General features: G+C 46.2%; 1 protein-coding gene across 1 annotated transcript in view; it reads left to right on the forward strand.

The window, feature by feature from the left end:
* Positions 1–23,583, forward strand: part of LOC123991024 (utrophin-like) — a 172,398-nt gene that overhangs the window by 86,211 nt on the left and 62,604 nt on the right. The window contains 2 exon segments of the mRNA XM_046292145.1: positions 5,193–5,253; positions 13,566–13,627. Of these exon segments, the coding sequence (XP_046148101.1) occupies positions 5,193–5,253; positions 13,566–13,627 (123 nt within the window).

Here is a 23,583-nt window from a genome sequence, read left to right on the forward strand (position 1 = left end):
CCTTCTAAGTCAACAACATGACCAGCTGGCACAACTGGGTACAGCTATGGAAGTGGTTCTTCGCAGTGTGCAACGTCTCGAACATACCCGGGAGGCGTTTTCGTTAACTAGCGGATGATACTCTACAACCAGTCGACCCAGCACAACAGCCCATTCAGCAACCCGCTCAGGTCAGGGACGCCTGTTTGTCCCGCCCTGATAAATATGATAAAAAATATCTAAATGCTGTGGCTTGCTACTTCAGTGCTCCCGCTACTTTACACACCAGGTGGGAGCTCCCACCACCGACAGGACCAAGGTTGCCATGGTTATTTTTCTGCTGACTGGGCGGGTGTTGAAATGGGCTGTGGCCGTCTGGCGGAGGAGCTAGATTCTTATGAGGGGTTCATGGCTCTGTTTAAATGTTTCTTCGATCATCTCCCTTGAGGGCAGAGAGGGGGTTTGAGCTCATTCCAATTACGGCAGTGTGACCAGACTGCTGCCAAGTAGGTGCTCACCTTCTGGACAATAGCAGCATCCAGAAGATGTCTGTGCGAGGAGGTCCAGACATAACTGGCCTGTCGAGATGACAAGTTCTCCTTGGACGCACTCATTGCGATGACCATCCATCTGGATAACCTACTTCGGGAACGTCGGTACTCTCAATTCTTCTCTCCCTCTGTATCAGAGCCTGAACCCATGGAGGTAGGAGTCACACGCCTCCCCACGGTGGAGCGACACAGACGGAGACAGCAGGGGCTCTGTCTGTATTGTGGTCAAGGGGGCCACCAGCTCTAGCGGTGTCCGGCACTTCCTAATCCAGGATCCTCAAGAGCAGAGAGACGGTCACTTGGGTCATTTGGGATCCGGAGCTCCTGGCAGTGAAGTTGGCATTAGAGGAGTGGAGGCACTGGCTGGAGGGCACCAAGGAACCATTTGTCATCCTCACTGACCATCGGAACCTGGAGTACATACGGAAATTGAGGAGGCTGAATCCTCGCCAAGCAAGGCGGGCCCTTTTCCTGACACGGTCCGACTTCACACTGGCATATCAGCCAGGTTGAAAGAACACCAAGGCCGATGTCTTGTACCGTCTCTATGATTCGGGAGAGGGTCCAGTCCAGAACGCATCTATAATCCCATCCTCTCGAGTCATAGCCCATGTGATCTGGGACATAGATCTGGACATCCACCAGGCTCTGGAGAGGGAGCCCACACACACCAACTGTCCTGCCGAGTGCATCTACTTTTCTATGCGGATAAGGGACGGGCTGCTGACCTGGGCACACACAGCTGTCGTCGCTGGACATCCAGGTTTTTCTCGCACTATCCAATCCATATCTGAGAAATACTGGTGGCCCACCTTGGCGCAAGATGTTACGTACATTCCTGTTCCATACGTGCCCAAACCAAATCCCCCTGGAACACTGCAGCAGGGAAAGCCCATACTGCGCCTTATTGTTCCTGGTCCAATCTATCTATTGACTCTGTTACTGATCTTCCCCCCTCAGACGGTTTCACCACCATTTTGGTTGTTGTGGATACATTTTCAAAATCCTGTGGTTTAATTCCTCTTTCTGGTCTCCCTACTGCTCTCCGGGTCATTGAGGCACTATTCCAGCAGATCTTCTGGCATTATATCCTTCCGGAGGATAGAGAGCCTTTATGGAGAAGCTCACGGGTCATGGTCAGCCTCACTTACGGCTACAGGCCTCAGTCCAACAGACAGGTAGAGAGGAGGAACCAGGAGCTGGGGAGGTTCCTGAGGAGTCACTGTCAGGCCCGGCAGGGAGAGTGGGCTCAATTCCTTCTCCCTCCATGGGCAGAATATGCCCAGAATTTGCTACGTCACTCCTCCACTGGGTTGACCCCCTTCCAGTGTGTTCTGGGTTTTCAGCCAGCCCTGGCTCCATGGACCAAGACCAACACTCTTGCGGTTGATGAGTGATTCCGGCGTGCAGAAATGTGGAGCGACACTCACATGAGACTCCACTGTCAAAAGGAGCAGGCCACCGCATTGCGACCCCTGTGTTCCACCCTGGGGATCGTGTCTGGCTGTCTACCAGGCCTCCTCGCACTCTGCCTGCTCTGCAAGGAACCGAGCAGCAGGTTTGTGGGGCTGTTCAAGGTTCTCCTATAGATTACAGGTTCCGAGTGACAAATGTAGCTCACCTTCATTTAAAATCTCACTTCTCAGGCTGGTGGTTCCTGGTCCCCTAGCTAATGCTTTCCCGCATGACACCCCTCCACCCCCCCCCTCCCCTGGATATCGAGGGGAGTCCGGACTATGCCATCAGATCCCTACTGGATGCTCGACGTTGTGAGGGTCGGCTCCAGTATCTGGTGTACTGGGAGGGGTATGGCAAAGAGGAGCAGTGTTGGGTTCCGGTAGAGGACATTCTGGTTCCCAACATCATCTGTGAATTCCACCTTCGCCACCCGCTCCTCGTCCTCGGGGTCGTCCCTCTGGTCGGCGTCGTTCTGCGGCCGGAGGGGGGGGGGGGGTACTGCATTCGACATTGCTGGTATACTAACCAGCAGTCCTGGGATTCATCATTACGCACACCTGCCCGTCATCATGATACTCATCTGGACTCCATAACCTTCCTGATTACCTCCCCTATACAGTACATATGAGATGAGTATATAGGATATGTAGACATTTTTAAAGTGCCGTTATTTAAAGTGACTAGTGATACCTTTATTAATTCCGTTTATTAAATATATTAAAGTGGCAAGAGTTTTGAGTCTGTATGTTGGCAGCAGCCACTCTATGTTAGTGATGGCCGTTTAATTTTGGATCTACCCGTCCCGGATCCGGGATAATTGAAATCAAAAGTGAAATATATTCAAACACAGCTTAGCCTTTTGTTAATCACCCTGTCATCTCAGATTTAGAAAAGATGCTTTACAGCCAAAGCAAGACAATCATTTGTGTAAGTTTATCCATAGCCTAGCATAGCATAGCATTATGCCTAGCCAGCAGCATGCAATCTGGTCACGAAAACCAGAAAAACAAACAAATTAAATCGTTTGCCTTTGATGAGCTTCGGATGTTTTCACTCACGAGACTCCCATTTAGATAGCAAATATTCCTTTTTTACAGAAAAAATATTTTTGTAGCCAAAAGTAACTCTGTTAGTTCTTCACATTTGGATGAGAAAACGACCGGAAATTGCGGTCACGACAAAGCCAAAAAATATTCCAAATTAGCTCCATAATATCGACAGAAACATGGCAAACGTTGTTTAAAATCAATCCTCAAGGTGTTTTTCAAATATGTATTCGATAATATATCAACCGGGACAGAGCTTTTGTCAGTAAGACCGGATGGAAAAATGGCTACCTCTGTCTTTTGCGCGAGAAATGCACAAAGAGCCATCAGGTGGACACTGACGCAATGTTGTTGTACACACTCATTTTTCAAAATAAAAGCCTGAAACTATGTCTTGTAATACTAGACACATTATGGAAGCCATAGAAAAAGGAATGTCGTTGGTATCCCATTCACTGCTAAATAGGGAAGAATACGAAGGGACTCTTATTTAGAAACCGTTGCGTTCCTGTTTGGATTTTTCTCATTCTTTTGCCTGCAATATCAGTTATGTTATACTCACAAACAATATCGTTACAGTTTTGAACATTTTAGAGTTTTTTCTATCCTAAGCTGTCCTAAGCTGATGCATATTCTATTTTCTGGTCCTGAAAAATTGCCCGTTTACTTTGGGAACGTTACCCCCCCCCCCAAAACAATGACCCCTAGATTCAACAGGTTAGCAGTCTGATGGCCTTGAGGTTAGAAGCTGTTTTTCAGTCGCTCAGTCCCAGCTTTGATGCACCTGTGCTGACCTTGCCTTCTGGATGATAGCGGGTTGAACAGGCAGTGGCTCAGGTGGTTGTTGTCCTTGATGATCTTTATGGCTTCCTGTTACATTGTGCGCTGTAGGTGTCCTGGAGGGCAGGTAGTTTGCCCCCGGTGATGCGCTGTGCAGACCGCACTACTCTCTGGAGAGCCATGCTGTAGATGCCATACCAGGCGGTGATACAGCCCGACAGGATGCTCTCGATTGTGCATCTGTAAAAGTTTGTGTTTTAGGTGACAAGCCAAATTTCTTCAGCCTCCTGAGGTTGAAGAGGCACTGTTCGCCTTCTTCACCACACTGTCTGTGTGGGTGGACCATTTCAGTTTGTCTGTGATGTGTACGGCGAGGAACTTAAAACTTTCCAACTTCTCCACTACTGTCCCGTTGATGTGGATGGGGGGATGCTCCCTCTGCTGTTTCCTGAAGTCCACAATCATCTCCTTTGTTTTGTTGACGTTGAGTGACAGGTTATTTTCCTGACACCACACACCGAGGGCCCTCCCCTCCTCCCTGTAGGCTGTCTCGTCGTTGGTGGTAATCAAGCCTACCACTATAGTGTCATCTGCAAACTTGATGATTGAGTTTATGGCCAGGGAGTACAGGAGAGGTCTGAGAACGCACCCTTGTGGGGCCCTAGTGTTGAGGATCAGCGTGGTGGAGATGTTGTTGCCTACCCTCACCATCCGGGGGCGGCCAGTCAGAAAGTCCAGGACCCAGTTGCACAGGGTGGGGTCGAGACCCAGGGTTCCGAGCCTCACGAATGAACAGCTGTTCATTGCTGTAGTCAATGAACAGCATTCTTACATAGGTATCCCTCTTGTCCAGATGGGATAGGGCAGTGTGATGGTGATTGTCATCTGTGGACCTGTTGGGGCGGTTAAGCAAATTGGAGTGGGTCTAGGGTATCAGGTAAGGTGGAGGTGATATGATTCTTGACTCGTCTCTCAAAGCACTTCATGATGGTTGTGTTTTAGCTTTGGAGTTCAGCTAATTCATCCACTTTCCTTCTCTCAGTTTTGTTCTGACCTTTACCTGTGTTGTCTAACAATAACATGCCGTTAGAACACATTAACCGGTTATTTAGATGACGCAGTACATTTTTACAAGATACGGCCGTCTTAACTTACTTCCACTGATCAAAAGTTATACCCATAATGTTTTCAATTTCATGCATAGTGGGAATCGCATTTGTACAACAAGCCAATTACATTATGGAACCATTAGCGGATATTTGCAGAAGCGTGCGGCTGTGAAAGACTAAAAAGCATGCGTGCGGCTCGAAAGGTTTGTGCTGCAAATAATGCATGTTTTTATATTCACGTGGTGCATCTTCCTCCTTTTTCTCAACAGCCTCTGTGCAGCTCCCGTGGCAGAGGGCGCTCTCTCAGAATAAGGTTCCGTACTACATCAAGTGAGTAACACTTTCTGAAAACATGCTGCTTTTGCATGCTATAAGAATCATTTGTCTTTATGCTTATTGTATGGTAACTCATTTGACTTGTGAGTGCGTGATTCTATTAATGCTCTGAAGTTTCCTTTAAAGATCGAATCCTCATTTGGGGAAACAGCGCCACTGTTTGCCCCCAGCACCTTTGTTGTAGTTTTTGTTTTGTTTATGAGAGGAGAAACAGGGGAGACGAGCGTCCCAAACGGACGTGGCAGTTTCACCAATTAAGTATTAAACTTTAAGGGTTGGATTCAATTCTTGAATGTTTCCACAAGCATAATATTGAATTTGAAGTGATTCGCAGTGCAATATCAATTGTTGCTCATTCATTTTGCCGGGGGGGGTCTTTCCGATTTGCATAATACCTGTGATAATGACAAAGTATTCATGGACCCTTTTGCAGTCGGTCTATAGCAGCGGTATCACAGCTTAAGATAGGTGCCCATTGTAATACATTCACAGACAGGCTTAGCAGCATGGTCGATTAAAAAAGCAGAGAGGGAGGGAGAGGCTTGTGCTGATAGCCACTCAGGATGGCTTTCAGACCGACACATGCAGAGAGAAAGAGACAGAGAGAGACAGGTGGACACAGAAAGTGGATAGAGATATGAGGGCTACTGAGAGATAAGTAAACTGAGAGAGAAGGATATGAGTAGAAAGAGAAAAATAGTGATTAATAGGAAATGACAGTCGGAGAGAGATGGAGTGAGGATGAAAAAGGGAGAGGGGGTGATAAGGAGGTAGAGGTACAGATACAGGTTGTGAGGGATACTGAGTGAGACAGGGAAGCATCCCTGTGAACACCTGCAATTTGTTTAGCCCTGGAGCTTTGCACTGGAAAGCATCAGAGATGAAAGCAGCAAGAGGCTGGGAAGAGAGGACGGGCTTAGAACTCTGGAATCAACAAAAGCTCTCTGTGATCACAGGTGTTGGCCCTCAAGCGGCCGACTACCGAACCTTTGCCCCCCCCCCCCCCCCACACACACACACAAACACACTTTTTACCATATGTACCATTCTTGACTCTGTATTACATAGCACAACAACTTCACCACGGGTTTAGCTGAGCCCCGCTCACATTCATCCTGAGTGACCCTATAAGATGGGGAGAAAGGGTCGAGAAATCAGCCTATTGACAGCCTTCCTCAAATCCAAAACGCTGTAAGGTTTTCACCTCATTCAAATGAATGCCACCATCGGGAGCTGCAACACTCAGTTATCGCCACTGTTGTCATCTGTTTTTAAACATCTGTCAAATATATTCTGAGTGAATTCAAAACTCTGCCACAGCCTTCACAGGGCTAATTGTAAGGTCACTTACAGTGTAGTGATATTTCTGTGACCACAACATCAGGCTTTGGCACATTAATTTGGCTCTTGCCCCCCACCTCTCTCATCCCACTTTCTGGTCGGCCTGATTGCACAATGACCGCTGTTTAAACGACGCTGTAACCCCGTCCCTCCCCTCCCCGGGAGAAGCGACAACCTAGCAAATCAAACGGTTACACACGGACACATCAACACACTCTGCCATCCTAGTTGACCCCCAGCTGACCTCTGGCATTTCAGTGGGCTCAGACGTCCAGAACACTGTCAGGGTATAATAGTGGACTGCCGCTGTCTTCTGTCCACATAAGAGCTAGCTTAAGCTTCACATTACACTCTACGGGGCATGGGTTTGCATTTTTCTAAATGCAAAGGAGAAGAGGAGAGAAAAAATATATAACATTTTGAGGGTAGGAGTAGAGGAAAAATGTATTTGGAATATGTCATTTGGAGAATGCAGGTACTTCTGGTTGGAGATAAGTCTACCACAAGGACTGTCACAGAAGATGCTGGAAAAGTGTTAGATATACTTGTTAGATATATTTGCAGTTTTAGTTGTGTTTCAGATTATTTTGTCGCCAATAGAATTCAATGGTAAATCATCAGTGTCATGTTGGAGTCCCTTTTATTGTAAGTAAGATTATAATATGTTTCTGAACACTTCTGCATGACTCTGGATGCCACCATGGTTATAGATAATCCTGAATGAATTGTGAATAATGAATCAGAAAGCGAGGCACAAAGATCATACTCCCAAGACATGCTAACCTCTCATCATTACCAATAACAGGGGAGGTTAGCATGTTTTTGGGGGGTATGACATTTATGCATCCTTCATCTTCTCTCTTGTCTGTGATGTGGATGAAGTAGCCAAGCCAAACAGGAAATTCCAGGGGAAGTAGTCATTATGCAGAGGATTCTAAACACTGTAATTATGCACCCAGTATCCGAGGCAACCTGGAGCCAGGAAGAAGCAGAATAGCAGACTCACCTCTGTCATTCTATTCACACTACACTGCTGCAGCTTGGCCACACACTCTTGTCAACAACACTTTCCTGTTGCTTTTTGGTTACATAAATGTAGAGTTTCCTAGGTTTTAGGTAGTATTCCATCCCAGAGGCCCGTTGTAATGATGTTCACTCTTCACACAGATATGTCATTTAAGGATGTTTTCGGGGGAAATGTGCTGCTATCTATATCACTCACTCATTCACTCCCTGCTGAGGAAAGATTCAGTAATAATAGTATGTATTAGTATCCCCGATTAGCTGCTGCCAAGGGAGCGGCTACTCATCCTGGGGTCCAAACAGGAATCAAAACACAACAAATAAAATACACAATATACATAGCACTACATTTACATTACAATTTAGCAAATGCTCCCATCCAGAACGACCCACAGCCAGTACAATCTCAAGATAGCCAAGTGAGACAACCACATATCACAGTCGTATCACAACCACGTGTCACATATCAGGACATACTGCAATGCAAAAATGAAATAGAAACATATGTCTGTCTCTCTTCACAGTCCCGTAGTGCCGTAATGTGTTCATGAATATGGTTGTATTGCTAGTTTGAGTTACCTAGGGTTGCAGAGAGTTCCATGTAGTCATGGCTCTATTTAATACTGTGTGTTTCCCAGCCTCTGTTCTGGACTTGGACTTGGGTATTTAAGTAAAATTAAATAAAATGTTATTAGTCCCCTAACCAACAATGCAGTTAAAGAAATACAGATAAGAATAAGAGATTAGGGTTAGGGTTAGGGTTAGGGTTAGGGTTAGGGTTAGCGAGACTATAAAGGGGGGTACCGATACAGAGTCTGCAAATAGTCTGGGTAGCCACTTGACTAGATGTTCAGGAGTCTTATGGCTTGGGGGTAGAAGCTGTTTAGAAGCCTCTTGGACCTAGACTTAGCGCTCCGGCACCACTTGCCGTGCAGTAGCAGAGAGAACAATCTATGACTAGGGCCTTCCTCTGACACCGCCTGGTATAGAGGTCCTGGATAGCAGGAAGCTTGGCCCGGTGATGTACTGAGGACCCATGTCAAGTCTTTTCAGTTTCCTGAGGGGGAATAGATTTTGTCGTGCCCTCTTCACGACTGGCTTGGTGTGCTTGGACCATGTTAGTTTGTTGGTGATGTGGACACCAAGGAACTTGAAGCTCTCAACAGACTCCACTTCAGCCCCATCGAAGAGAATGGGGGTGTGCTCGGTCCTCCTTTTCTTGTAGTCCACAATCATCTTGTTACCTACCCTTACCACCTGGGGTTGGCCCGATTGCAGTTTCAGGTTGCAGATTGAAGTTGCAGATAGAGGTGTTTAGTCCCAGGTTACTTAGCTTATTGATGAGCTTTGAGGGCACAATAGTCTTGAACGCTGCGCTGTAGTCAATGAATAGCATTCTCACATCGGTGTTTTTTTTTGTCCAGTTGAGAAAGGGCAGTGTGGAGTGCAATGGATATTGCATTATCTGTGGATATTTTGGGGCAGTATACAAATTGGAGTGGGTCTATGGTTTTTTGGGATGATGGTGTTGATGTGAGCTATGACCAGTCTTTCAAGGCACTTCAGGGCTACAGACATGAGTGCTATGGGTCGGTAGATTTTTAGGCAGGTTACCTTAGTGTTCTTGGACACAGGGACTATGGTGGTCTGCTTAAAACATGTTGTTATTACAGACTCGGACAGGGAGAAGTTGAAAATGTCAGAAAAGGCACTTGCCAGTTGGTCAGCGCATGCTCGCAGTACATGTCCAGGTAATCCATCTGGCCCTGTGGCCTTGTGAATATTGACCTGTTTAATGGTCTTACTCACATCGGCTGCGGAGAGCGTGATCACACTGTCAGGATTTGGCCAGGGTTGTTCCGGTTTTTGGTCACTAGATGCCCCCAATGTGCCTTTTGACCTTTTGTTTTCCCTTAATCCCCATTATTATTTGCACCTGTGCCTCGTTTCCCCTGACTGTATTTAAACCCTTTGTTTTCCTCTGTTCTTTGCTCTGTGTTTGTATGTTAGCACCCAGCCCTAGTACTCTGAGAACTCTTGTTGATCCCGGTGGACTCTCTTGTGGAATTCTGTTTTTTGTTCTTGTTTGTTTGTTTTTTGAGTATTTTTTGAGGCTTTTTGTGCTTTACCTTGTGGATTTACCTTTTTTATTCTTGTAGGATTCCTTTTGAGGTTGTGGAGTTACATGTTTTCCTGAAGAACTTCACTTTTTACTTCATTAAATACACCGTCTCAAGTACTGCTGTGTCTGCCTCATCTTCTGGGTTCTGCCGACTATTCGTGGCTCAGTTGGTTAAGTGACTGTTTCTCACTCCGGAGACCTGGGTTCGTAACCGGGTCCTGACACACACTGAGCGTGATCACAGCTCTCAACTGGGCTTCCCTTTATAGTCTGGTTTGCAATGGTTTGCAATTCCGGTCAGAGCCGGTGTATTACAAATCGATCTTCGTCCTGTATTGATGCTTTGCCTGTTCTACGGTTCGTCAGAAGGCATAGCGAGATTTCCTATAAGCTTCTGGGTTAGAGTCCAGCTCCTTGAAAGTGGTAGCTCTAGTCTTTAGGCAGCTCTAGCCTGCTATCTGTAATCCATGGCTTCTGTTTGAGGTATGTACGCATGGTCACTGTTGGGACGACATCTTCGATGCACTTATTGATGAAGCCAACAACTGATGTGGAGTTCTCCTCAATGCCATCGGAGGAATCCCGGAAAATATTCCGTTCTGTGCTAGCAAAACAATCCTGTGGCTTCGCATCTGCTTCATCTGACCACTGTTTTTATTGATCTAGACAATGGTGCTTCCTGCTTTCATTTTTGCTAGAAAACAGGAATCAGGAAAATAGAAAAATGGTCAGACTTTTTGGTAAAACATTTTTGGTAAAATTTGGTAAAACAGATTTAAGTTTCCCTGCATTAACGTCCCCGGCTACTAGGAGTGCCGCCTCTTGGTGAGCCCTTTCTTTTTTGCTTATGGCGGAATACTCTCTCGGTATGTACTGTGGTCTACAGCTTATCGTGAGAAACCCTAATACAGGTGAGCAATAGCTCGGTACTTCCTTAGATATCGTGCACCAGCTTCTGTTTATAAAAATACATAGACTGCCGCCCCTTGTCTTTATCAGACGCTGCTCTTCTATCCTGCCGGTACATCGTATAACCAGCCAGCTGTATGTTGATGTTGTCGTCGTTCAGCCATGACTCGGTGAAGCATAAGATGTTACAGTTTTTAATGTCCCGTTGGTAGTTTAATCTTCCGCGAAACTTGTCTATTTTATTGTCCAAAGATTGCACTTTCGCTAGCAGAATGGAGGGGAGTGGGGGTTTATTTGATTACCTGCGAATTCTCAGAAGGCAGTCGAACCTTCGGCCCCTCTTTTCCCGCCTCAGAAGGCAGCTGTATCAGAAGGCAGCGAATCCTTCGCGTCTGGCTCGTCAGGGTCGTGAAAGGAAAAAGAGGATTCGGCTAGTCCGTGGTGAGTAATCACAGTCCTGATGTCTAGAAGTTATTTTCAGTCATAAGAGATTGTAGCGGCAACATTATGTACAAAATAAGTAAAATAATAAATTAGAAACACAGCAAATAAGCGAGCAAAATAACATAATCGGCTGTGGGCACATAAAACATCTGCCATTTTCTCCTCTGGTTGCAGGTCTTGTTTGGCACCGATGAGACAGTTCGGTACCTTCAACACATCAACACCGGTGGTGCTGATCTCTGAGTTCCTGTCTGAGCTCATTACCCAAAGCTGTTATATCTTCCATGTTGGCACCAGATAATACACAACAGTTACATTCCAATAGGCATTACAAGTAGAATATAATTGACTCGGAAACATTGGTGCACACATGGAAAAGACTAAATCTCTAACCGAGTTTGATAATGAATGTTGCATTCTATATGGCACTTCCAAGCCCCTTTGGTCGATTCAGGCAGTAGCTTCAGAACAGCCAACCTTAACTGCTTATTTAAGAAGATGCATCTCTGTGTTCTTCAAATCAAATAGGCTATATCATAAAAATGAATGTAATATAATTTTAAGGTTAGGTATAAGTTTATCAGTGTGTCTAAGGTGAGGGTTACGTTTAAAATCAGATTTTATGAAGATGCATTTTAGAAATTGTTGGGGTTTAGCCATAATTATGCCTTTGTTGCTGGGGTAACTAGTGACTACCGATTCCAAAACGCTGTCCTTGGTACCAAACCATCTCTTTCACATTCTGGGACCTGAACATCTGTGATCCTTGTATTCTTCAAGCTTTAACATGTGTACATACGTCACAGCTTTGTCCTTGTTAAGGTTACTGCAGGTAATCTTAAACTTGGGAGTTTCTGAGGATAAATGGAGACGGAAGGCAAAGGGAGAGGGTATGGATGATTGAGGAAAGTTAGAACCTGACAACTCTTGTCGGTTAATTACATGACGACAGTCCTGAAATTTCCAATCCAGATCCAGAGGAGGTAGTAGGCAGCTAGGGTGGTCCATTTGTTGATTGAGACAGTGTCCTTCGTTCTGTGTTTGTCACTCCGCTGCTTTGGTCTGAATACATCGTGGCAAGACACAGGTTGGGTTGCCAGATCAGTCAACTCCCCGTTTTTCATCTTTGGGGCTAAGGCTGGCTTCTCTTTGATGTGACTCTTTGACACTTATTGGAATTGCAACATTTATTGTAATTACTCCGACTGCTGTTGACATGAGTTTTGTTGTGTGCGTGCATGTGCTCATGTGCATGCATGTGTGTGTACATGTTTATGCCACAACTGCGGCCGAATCCTCAAGCTGTTCGAGTTTTGCTGTGTGCGTGCATGTGCTCGTGTGTGTGTACATGTTGATGCCACAACCGGGGCTAAATGCTCAAACTGTCCATTTCTGACTGCTTGGTGTCCAAATTCTCACTGGGACACAATAATATCCAATCGACCGTGATTGAATCAGGCCCTGACTAGTGTAGGACAGCTAAAAAAAGACACTCTGAGCGGTGCTCCAGTCATATTTGCAATGCAAGATGTGTGTGTGTGTGTGTGGAGGAAGGTGTGAAAGTGTCAGCCATTTCAGAGCATGATGAATAGGGATGAACACCTGCTGACGGCTTCTGTAGTCAGTCTCCCCTGTGTTCTACTGTCAGCACTTCACTAGCTACCCTGTTTTTTCTCAATCTCTCTCTCTCACTCTCGCTCTCTCTTTCCAACTCTCTTTGTCTCTCTCTCTGTGGAGACAGTCTCATCCACAACAACCTAATCACAGAGACACTGGCGTTCACAACAGAATAGACATCTAATTTTAAACCCACGACTTCTTTTAAAACGTTAAATCATTACAGTCCCTTGATACCAGTGTGGGTACAGGCAGGTTTTTTTTTCGAAACGGAATACCTCCAATTTTTATCAGTTCTCTGATCACATGAAGCAGTGCAGCAGACAGACTGACACAAACACCACTCCTGCTTATCAATGTTGTCGTCTGGAGTACTAGACTCAACACGACTCTCTCTCCTTGATCAGATCTGTTTTTTTAGTTCAAATGTTTATTTTTGTTGATTTACCATACCATATTGAGAGGGGGCATGCGGAGATGAGAGGGGTGTGTGAGAGGGGTGTGATTGTTTGTGTCTCCTTGTGCATCACTCTGAAGGCGTCCTGGATAATTTGTATGCTTTGGTAATCACAATCAAATCCGCGTTTCTGATTTGTGTACATGGGCCTCTATCTTTAAGCCGATAAGACAACAGGTAGAGAAGGCAGTCTAGACAGTGATTGCACAGAGCAATTTATGTGTGTGTGTGTGTGTGTGTGTGTGTGTGTGTGTGTGTGTGTGTGTGTGTGTGTGTGTGTGTGTGTGTGTGTGTGTGTGTGTGTGTGTGTGTGTGTGTGTGTGTGTGTGTGTGTGTGTGTGTGTGTGTGTGTGTGTGACAAAAGCCTTATCGTTATCCCCTGTTGTTTTCCAGCCACCAGACTCAGACTACCTGCTGGGACCATCCAAAGATGACAGAGCTCTACCAATCGCTTGGTATGGAACACATACACAACCAGACATGCATGCGCACACACAGATTCTACTCCACTCAAAAACGTTCAATCCAAGATAGCGTAGCAGTTGGACGTGGGTTTGTCTTGTCCAGTCTAACTTTTTTCGTATATATTTTAATCTTAATATATCAACCTACGATCTAATTATACTTTCCTGCCACCTGCCTCACCCAATGTGGTATGGATCTGTATTTTTATATGTTATCACTGGAACCTCCATCAGAAGCTAGCCAGCTAACTAGCTAATCGCTAGTAGTCACTGTTAGCCACGGCTAGCGGTCTTCCCCATTAGATCGGACACCAGTCAGCTTTAGCTTCAATACCTGCCAGTCTGCACTGCGCGATATCAACCCAGAGAATATCGGACAGCTTTTCTCCAACACATCACCAAATTCCTGCCGCAAGATCTGGGCCATTACACCGGATCATCGCAGCAAGCTAGCTGCGACAGAGTGGCTACCGCTGACTAACGCCTCTGTCCCAAAGCAAGCACCAGGTAGTCTTGAGCAAGCCTCAAGCTAGACCCATCTCTCGACTAGCAAAAGAGGTATACCCGCTAATTTGTGGGCTACAATACCTCTTTTGCCAAAGGGCCTGGACCCTTTATTGCCGACACGGAGCCCCGCCGAACCATCACGACTGGTCTGCCGACGTAATCGTCCGATATGGTTTCAACAGGTCTTTCCGTTGCGATGTCACCCATCTGCTAGCCCCGGCCCGCTAGCTTTCTGAACACCGTGCGTCCTGCTCGCCTAGCATAGTAGCGACTACCGAACAGCTTCCGGACTCACCAACTGCTGTTTATCGGATCATATGATCACCCGGCTCCACATGCCTCTCTCTAATGTCAATATGCCTTGTCTTCTGCTGTTTCGGTCAGTTATTGTTTTCTTTCACTGTAGACCCACTAGACCAGCTCAACATGCCTGAGATAGCTATTTTGTCACACACGGGGAGACATTCACCTGGCTTAGGTGGTGTCTCCAGAGATGCAAGCTCTCTCATCGTTACTCATTGCCGAGGTTTACCATCACTGTACTCACTTCCTACCATACTCTTGTCTCTACATTATGCACTGAATCTATTCTACCACGCCTATCTGCCCCTTTTATTCTCTGTTCCCAACGCACTAGGCGACCAGTTCTTATAGCCTTTAGCCGTACCCTTTCCTATTCCTCCTCTGTTCCCCTGGTGATGTAGAGGTTAACCCAGGTCCTGTAGTCTCCAGCATCACACCTATTCCCCAGGCGCTCTCATTTGTTGACTTCTGTAACCGTAAAAGCCTTGGTTTCATGCATGTTAACATCAGAAGCCTCCACCCTAAATTTGTTTTATTCACTGCTTTAGCACGCTCCGCCAATCCTTATGTCCTTGCCATGTCTGAATCCTAGCTTAGGAAGGTCACCAAAAATTCAGAGATTTCTATGCCCAACTACAACATGTTCCATCAAGATAGAACTGCCAAAGAGGTCAGAGTTGCAATCTACTGCAGATATAGCCTGCAGAGTTCTGTCATACTATTCAGGTCTGTGCCCAAACAGTTCAAGCTTCTACTTTTAAAAATCCACCTTTCCAGAAATGTCTCTCACTTTTGCCGCTTGTTATAGACCCCCCCACCCCCTTCAGCTCCCAACTGTGCCCTGGACACCATACGTGAATTGATTTCCCCCCATCCATCTTCAGAGTTCGTACTGTTAGGTGTTCTAAACTGGGACATGTTTAGCACCCCCGGCCGTCCTACAATCTAAGCAAGATTCCCTCAATCTCACACAAATTATCAAGAAAACTGTTAAGGTTTTCTTGCGGTGAGAGTCGGACCAAATTGCAGCGTGGTATTCTTGATGCATGTTTAATAACGATGAAAAAACGAACAATACAAAAACAACAAACGTACCGTGAAAACCTATACAGCCTATCTGGTGCAAACAAACACAGAGACAGGAACAATCACCCACGAAACACTCAAAGAATATGGCTGCCTAAATATGGTTCCCAATCAAAGACAACGATAAACACCTGCCTCTGATTGAGAACCACTCCAGACAGCCATAGAGTATGCTAGAAAACCCCACTAAGCCACAATCCCGATACCTACGAAAAACCCCAAGACAAAACACAACACATAAAAAACCCATGTCACACCCTGGCCTGACCAAATAATAAAGAAAACACAAAATAGTAAGACCAGGGCATGACAAAAACTACCAGGTACAACCCTAAATCTGTAAACATGGGCACCCTCATAGATATCATCCTGACCAACTTGCCCACTAAATACACCTCTGCTGTCTTCAACCAGGATCTCAGCCATCAATGCCTCATTGCCTGCTTCCGTAATGGGCCTACGGTCAAATGACCACCCCTCACCACTGTCAAACGCTTCCAAAAACACTTCAGCAAATAGGCCTTTCTAATCGACCTGGCCCTTGTATCCTGGAAGGATATTGACCTCATCCCGTCAGAAGAGGATGCCTGGTTGTTCTTTAAAAGTGTATCCCTAACAATCTTAAATAAGCATACCCCATTCAAAAAAATGTTGAACTAAGAACAGATATAGCCCTTGGTTCACTCCAGACCTGACTGCCCTTGACCAGCACAAAAACATCCTGTGGCGTACTGCGTTTGCATCGAATATCCCCCGCATGCAACTTATGCAACTTTTCAGGGAACTCAGAAACCAATATACATAGTCAGTTAGGAAAGCTAAGGCGAGCTTTTTCAAACAGAAATCTGCATCCTGTCGCTGTAACTCCAAAACGTTTTGGGATACTGTAAAGTCCATGGAGAACAAGAGACCTTCCTCCCAGCTGCCCACTGCACTGAGGCTATTTGACACAATCACCACCGATAAATCTACGATAATTGAGAATTTCAATTTTTTCAATTTATTTATTTTTTATTTCACCTTTATTTAACCAGGTAGGCTAGTTGAGAACAAGTTCTCATTTGCAACTGCGACCTGGCCAAGATAAAGCATAGCAGTGTGAGCAGACAACACAGAGTTACACATGGAGTAAACAATTAACAAGTCAATAACACAATAGGAAGAAAAAAAGGGGAGTCTATATACATTGTGTGCAAAAGGCATGAGGTAGGTGAATAATTACAATTTTGCAGATTAACACTGGAGTGATAAATGATCAGATGGTCATGTACAGGTAGAGATATTGGTGTGCAAAAGAGCAGAAAAGTAAATAAATAAAAACAGTATGGGGATGAGGTAGGTAAAAATGGGCTATTTGCCGATAGACTATGTACAGCTGCAGCGATCGGTTAGCTGCTCAGATAGCAGATGTTTGAAGTTGGTGAGGGAGATAAAAGTCTCCAACTTCAGCGATTTTTGCAATTCGTGGGTGCTGGTGCATTCATGATTGCTTCCACCTTGCTGTTGGTTGGGTGTAGGCCTTGTGCATCAATCTTGTATCCGAGATACTCCACTGAGTCCTGAGATCCCTAGAGATTGGAAAGCTGCCACGGTCATCCCCCTCTTCAAAGGGGGAGACACTCTAGACCCAAACTGTTACATACATATATCCATCCTGCCCTGCCCTGCCTTTCTAAAGTCTTCGAACGCCAAGATAACGAACAGATCATTGACTGTTTGGAATCCCAACATACCTTCTCCACTATGCAATCTAGATTCCGAGCTGGTCATGGGTGCACCTCAGCCACGCTCAAGGTCCTAAAGGATACCATAACCGGCATAGATAAAAGACATTACTGTGTAGCCATTTTCATTGATCTGACCAGAGAAGAGAAATATTGTAAACAAAAATTGTAACACGGTGTGTACATTATTACAAATGAGTGCAGTGAATGAAGTAATTGCAGAAACTGCTGAAGTGAAGAATTAGATGAAAATTAAGGAATACAAGGAATAAGGAAACTGAACAATTAACTGTGAAAATGGCAACCATTGGTCGAGTACCAGAGTTTGAGGCTACAAAAGAGGATTTTGATTCCTATTTGGAGCGTTTTGAGCGTTGGCTGGCTGTAAATGAAATCAAAGATGGAAAGAAAGCAGAAATATTCTCAGTGTTTTGGGTCCAATTGAGTATGGATTGCTGAAAGGTCTCATTGAACCAATGAAAGCAGTGGAGTTGAACTATGCAGAACTGACTGAAACTCTTTCAAGGTATTTCAAGCCTAAGCCAATTCTCATTGCAGAACGTTTCAGATTTGACCAACGTCACCAGAGTCAAGGGGAAACCGTGGCTGACTACATCTTTGCTTTGAAAAGGCTGGCAAGTACATGTGAGTTTGCACGATTTCTTGATGACGCTCTCCGAGACAAGTTTGCATGTGGTCTCACAGGTGAAGCATATCACAGAAGGCTCCTGTCAGAGAAGGACCTGACCTTTAAGAAAGCCTGTGATATAGCACTTGGACTCGAGCTTGCCCACAGGGATACTATTGAGCTATCGGGACATGCAGAACGTCAGAAAGGTGTTCACAAGGTCAGTGATGCACATGGTGAAAAAATCTCACAAAAGTCACACTTTTTTCAGTCCCGTCCTCAAGGTTACACAAGAACAAAGCAGCCCACATCTCAAAGGTTTAAGCCAAGTTGCTACAGATGTGGTGGAGATAGTCATCATCACAGTGAATGTCGATTCCAAAATGAAAAGTGTGGAAAGGTTGTACAGAGAGTGTGTAAAGCCTCGAAACGCACAGCAAGAGCGCACAAAGTGTCAGACGCAACACAAGAAGAGGAAGGTACAACTGAAACAGTAGTGTAACTGTTCACAGTGTACACAGCTCAACAACTAAAAGATGGAATCTATCTCGTAATGGAGTTAGCGGGAAAACCAGTAAAAATGCAGCTGGACACCGGAGCATCTGTCTCTCTGGTTCCAGAGAGACTATACAAAGAAAAACAGCCCGCGTCCATCCGCCTTTCTTCATACACAGGTGACACTATTCCTGTGTTAGGGCAGATCCAGGTACCAGTCCGGTATGAAGGGAAGGAGTGGACGCTACCGCTTGTCATTGTTAAAGGAGAAAAATCAGCCTTGTCAGGCAGAAACTGGCTACAAAAGATCAAGTTGAACTGGGGAGAAATCTTCAGTCTCAGAAATGACAAACCAGTCAGGCTACACTCACTAACATGCTGGAGATGCACAAATAACTTTTCAAAGATGGCTACGGTGAAATACAAGACTTCACAGCAAAAGTCATGCTCTTAAGGAAGCAGTAGAGAAGGAACTGGACTGCCTACAGAAGAATAACATAATCACGAAAGTAGCGAGGAGCGACTGGGACGCTCCGATTGTTGTAGTCCCAAAGAAAGACAAGACCGTCAGAATGTGCAGTGACTACAAGGTCACAGTAAATTGCTGCATACTACCAGAGGAATATCCACTACCAAATGCTGAAGATCTGTTTGCCACTCAAGCTGGTGGGAAGGATTTCAGTAAGCTGGACCTGGCATTCGCTTATCAGCAACTGAAGCTGGATCCGGAGTCAGAACAGTATCTGACCATCCATACACACAAGGGGCTATTCAGATTCAATCGCTTGGCCTATGGAATCTCGACAGCTCCAGCGATATTCCAACAAACAATGGATCAGATCTTGGACAGTATAGACCATGTTGTGTGCTTCATGGCCAACATCCTCACGTCAGCACCAACCATTGGAGAGCACCTTGTAGTGCTGGACAAAGTGATGTCAAGACTGGAGAAATACGGAGTGAGAATGAAGCGCAGCAAGTGTGAGTTCCTCCAGGACTCAGTGGAGTATCTCGGATACAAGATTGATGCACAAGGCCTGCACCCAACCAACAGCAAGGTGGAAGCAATCGTGAACGCACCAGCACCCACAAATATCTCAGAGCTGAGGTCATTTTTGGGGCTCCTAAACTATTATGGAAAGTTTGTGGAAAACTTGTCCACATTGTTGCATGCGCTTCACCAACTGCTGCAGGCCGATACAAAGTGGAATTGGTCCCCACAATGCGAAGAAGCATTCAAGACTTGCAAACAGCGTCTGCTAAAGAGCAAGTGCCTTGCCCACTATAACACAGAGATGAAGCTGAGACTCGCGTGTGATGCATCTCCATATGGAGTAGGAGCCGTCATCTCACATGTTCTACCGTCAGGTGAAGAACACCCTCTACTGAAGGAAGTTCCAACTGCTGACAGATCACAAGCCTCTGTTGGCCATCCTTGGACCAAAACCAGCTATACCAACCCTTGCTGACCTTCGAATGCAACGTTGGGCTCTGATATTGTTAGCCTACGACTACAAGATTGAGTACAGACGATCCAGTGATCACGCAAATGCCGATGCACTATCGAGACTACCGTGCAATAGGGACTCTGACAGTGAAGATGATAGAGCAGTCTTTCCCGATCTCTCTCATTAATGAACTGCCCATATCTGCTTCTGACATAGCAGAGGACACAAGGAAAGACTCAGTGCTTTCCAAAGTCTTGGACTTAACATTAGGCGGTTGGCCAACCTGCGTAAATGATGATAACCTTTGTCCATTCATCGACAAGAAAGACCAGTTGTCCACTGATCAAGGGTGTGTTCTGTGGGGATCAAGGGTGGTGGTACCTCACAAATTCCAGAGAAAACTGCTATCTGACCTGCATGAGGGACATCCAGGGATCACTCGAATGAAAGCACTCGCTCGCAGTTATCTGTGGTGGCCTGGACTGGATCAGGACATTCAACAGCATGTAGGCCACTGCTCACCTTGTGAAGCTGTTCGCAACAAGCCTGCTGCTGCACCTCTTCATCCATGGTCCTGGGCTGCTACACCTCTTCATCCATGGTCCTGGGCTGCTACACCTCTTCATCCATGGTCCTGGGCTGCTACACCTCTTCATCCATGGTCCTGGGCTGCTACACCTTGGGAACGCATCCATGTGGATTACGCCGAAATTGACAAGCATTTCCTTGTTGTCGTCGATGTCCATTCCAAGTGGATGGAAGTGTTCCCTACTCAACTGACCACAGCTGAGAAGACCATAAATCTTCTCAGATACCTGTTTGCATCCTTTGGACTAGTCAAGGAGCTCGTATCGGACAATGGCCCTCCGTTCACGTCAAACGATTTTGAAATGTTTCTCAAGAACAACGGAGTAAGGCACATCCTGTCACCACCTTACCATCCGCAATCAAACGGAGCAGCGGAGAGAGCCATGCAAACCTTTAAGAAGGCCTGAACTAGACTCGAGGTTCAGTCTGTGCCCACCCACCAAAGGCTTCCCCGGTTCCTGTTTACTTACTGTAACACCCCACACACAGTAACGGAATGTACACCAGCTGAACTGTTTCTGAAACGCCAACCACGTACCCGCCTGACATTGTTGAAACCAGACCATAGAATTCAAAGAGGAAGAGAGGGTGATGGTACGTGATTTCAGACACCCTAAGCGCCTGTGAAACTCAGGTGTGATCTTGCAACGCAGAGGACCTTTGACTTACCAAGTCCAAATTGGTCATCGCCAGGTCAACGTTCATGTGGATCATCTGCTATGGTCCAATGCCCCAGCAGAGACATGCCGAGAGAACAAGAACAATAACGACCCCCAGGACTATTCTCCTGACTGTGGACGTACGGGAGAGACAGAGCCTGACCTTCCACCCGAACCTGGCCCACCACAGGAAGCCCAGGAGGAGCGGAGATATCCTATTCGACAGCGAAGGGCAAGTCAAAATCTTGACCTGTGAGTTGAGCTGGTTAAGGAGGTAACAGACAGTAAAACAAACATTTTAATATGTCTGTAACGGTTTTATAGGTGTGGTGAAGGAGAGTCAGACCAAACTGCATCGTGTAGATTGCGATCCATGTTTAATGAACAAAAGACGTAACACGGAACAAGGACACTAAGGACAATCACTCACGACAAACTCAAAGAATATGGCTGCCTAAATATGGTTCCCAATCAGAGACAACGATAAACACCTGCCTCTGATTGAGAACCACTCCAGACAGCCATAGACTTTGCTAGATCACCCCAAGAGAAAACACACCATAATACAAAAACCCCATGCCACACCCTGGCCTGACCCAATACATGAAGATAAACACAAAATACTTCGACCAGGGCTTGAAAGAACCCCCCCCTAAGGTGCGGACTCCAGAACGCACCTCAAAACAATAGGGAGGGTCCGGGTGGGCGTCTGTCCATGGTGGCGGCTCCGGCGCGGGACGTGGACCCCACTCAGTTAATGTCTTAGTCCCCTCTCCTTGCGTCCCTGGATAGTCCACCCTCGCCGCCGACCATGGCCTAGTAGTCTTCACCCAGAACCCCACTGGACTGAGGAGCAGATCGGGACTGAAGGACAGCTCGGGACTGAGAGAAAGCTCGGGAGTGAGAGAAAGCTCAGGAGTGAGAGGAAGCTCAGGAGTGAGAGGAAGCTCAGGAGTGAGAGGAAGCTCAGGAGTGAGAGGAAACTCAGGAGTGAGAGGAAGCTCAGGAGTGAGAGGAAGCTCAGGAGTGAGAGGAAGCTCAGGCAGGTAGATAGATCTACCAGATCCTGGCTGGCTGGTGGTCTCAGCAGATCCTGGCTGACTGGCGGATCTGGCGGATTCTGGCTGACTGGCGGATCCTGGCCGACTGGCAGATCCTGGCCGACTGGCAGTTCTGGCAGATCTGGAAGAGTCTGCTTGACTGGCAGATCTGGAAGATTCTGGCTGACTGGCAGATCCTGGCTGACTGGTAGATCGTGGCTGACTGGTGGATCCTGGCTGACTGGCAGATCCTGTCTGACTGGCGGATCCTGGCTGACTGGCAGATCTGGAAGAGTCTGGTTGACTGGCAGATCTGGAAGATCCTGGCTGACTGGCAGATCCTGGCTGACTGGCGGATCCCGGCTGACTGGCGGATCCTGGCTGACTGGCAGTTCTGGCGGATCCTGGCAGACTGGCAGATCCTGGCCGACTGGCAGATCCTGGCCGACACCACAATACAAAAACCCCATGCCACACCCTGGCCTGACCCAATACATTAAGATAAACACAAAATACTTTGCCAGGGTGTGACAATGTCCTAGATAAAAGGAAAGAAAAATGACATTACCTGGGTTAGTTATTAGGACACAAACTCCATCTTCGGGACAGAATAATCCCCTGGATTTGTGCTGTGCTCTGAAAAGTCTGCTTCAACCCAATAGTTGAAAAATGTTTAAGAATGCATTGTTCAGATATTGCGTTAGTAGTTACCTAACATATTTACCTTGTTCTCTATGGGGGAGGAGTGTAGTATCTGGGATCTACATCTGTTTATATTAGTTACTGTGCTGTTACTAAGCAGTAATGCAAAACGGCAGTGTTACGTTACTACACCTAATAGGAAATGCATATGCGATTTGTAAGTCGCTCTGGATAAGAGCATCTGCTAAATGACTTAAATGTAAATGTAAATATGCGCACTCGGGTTCCGGGAACTGTAGAGCACGAGGGATTTTGACTAAACGAAAACTAACTGTTCTCCCGTCTCCTCTCTTCTGTCAGTCACCGCATTCTTATCGGCAGACTCAATAGCCTTGGTTTCTCAAATGAATGCCTCGCCTTGTTCACCAACTACTTCTCAGATAGAGTTCAGTGTGTCAAATTGGAGGACCGTTTGTCCAGACCTCTGGCAGTCTCCACGGGTGTGACTCCATGGGCCAACTATTTTCTCTGTATATATCAATGATGTCGCTCTTGCTGTTGGTGAATCTCTGATCCACCTCTACACAGACAACACCATTCTGTATACATCTGGCCCTTCCTTGGACACTCCTTCCGCGGCCTCCAACTTCTCTTTAAATGCTATTAAAACTAAGTGCATGCTCTTCAATCAATTGCTGCCCACACCTGCCCGCCCATCCAGCATCACTACTCTGGACGGTTCTGACTTAGAATATGTGGACATCTACAAATACCTAGGTGTCTGGTTAGACTGTAAACTCTCCTTCCAGACTCACATTAAGCATCTC

This window comes from Oncorhynchus gorbuscha, linkage group LG12 (assembly GCF_021184085.1).
Source record: "Oncorhynchus gorbuscha isolate QuinsamMale2020 ecotype Even-year linkage group LG12, OgorEven_v1.0, whole genome shotgun sequence".
In the NCBI taxonomy this organism is placed as follows: domain Eukaryota; kingdom Metazoa; phylum Chordata; class Actinopteri; order Salmoniformes; family Salmonidae; genus Oncorhynchus; species Oncorhynchus gorbuscha.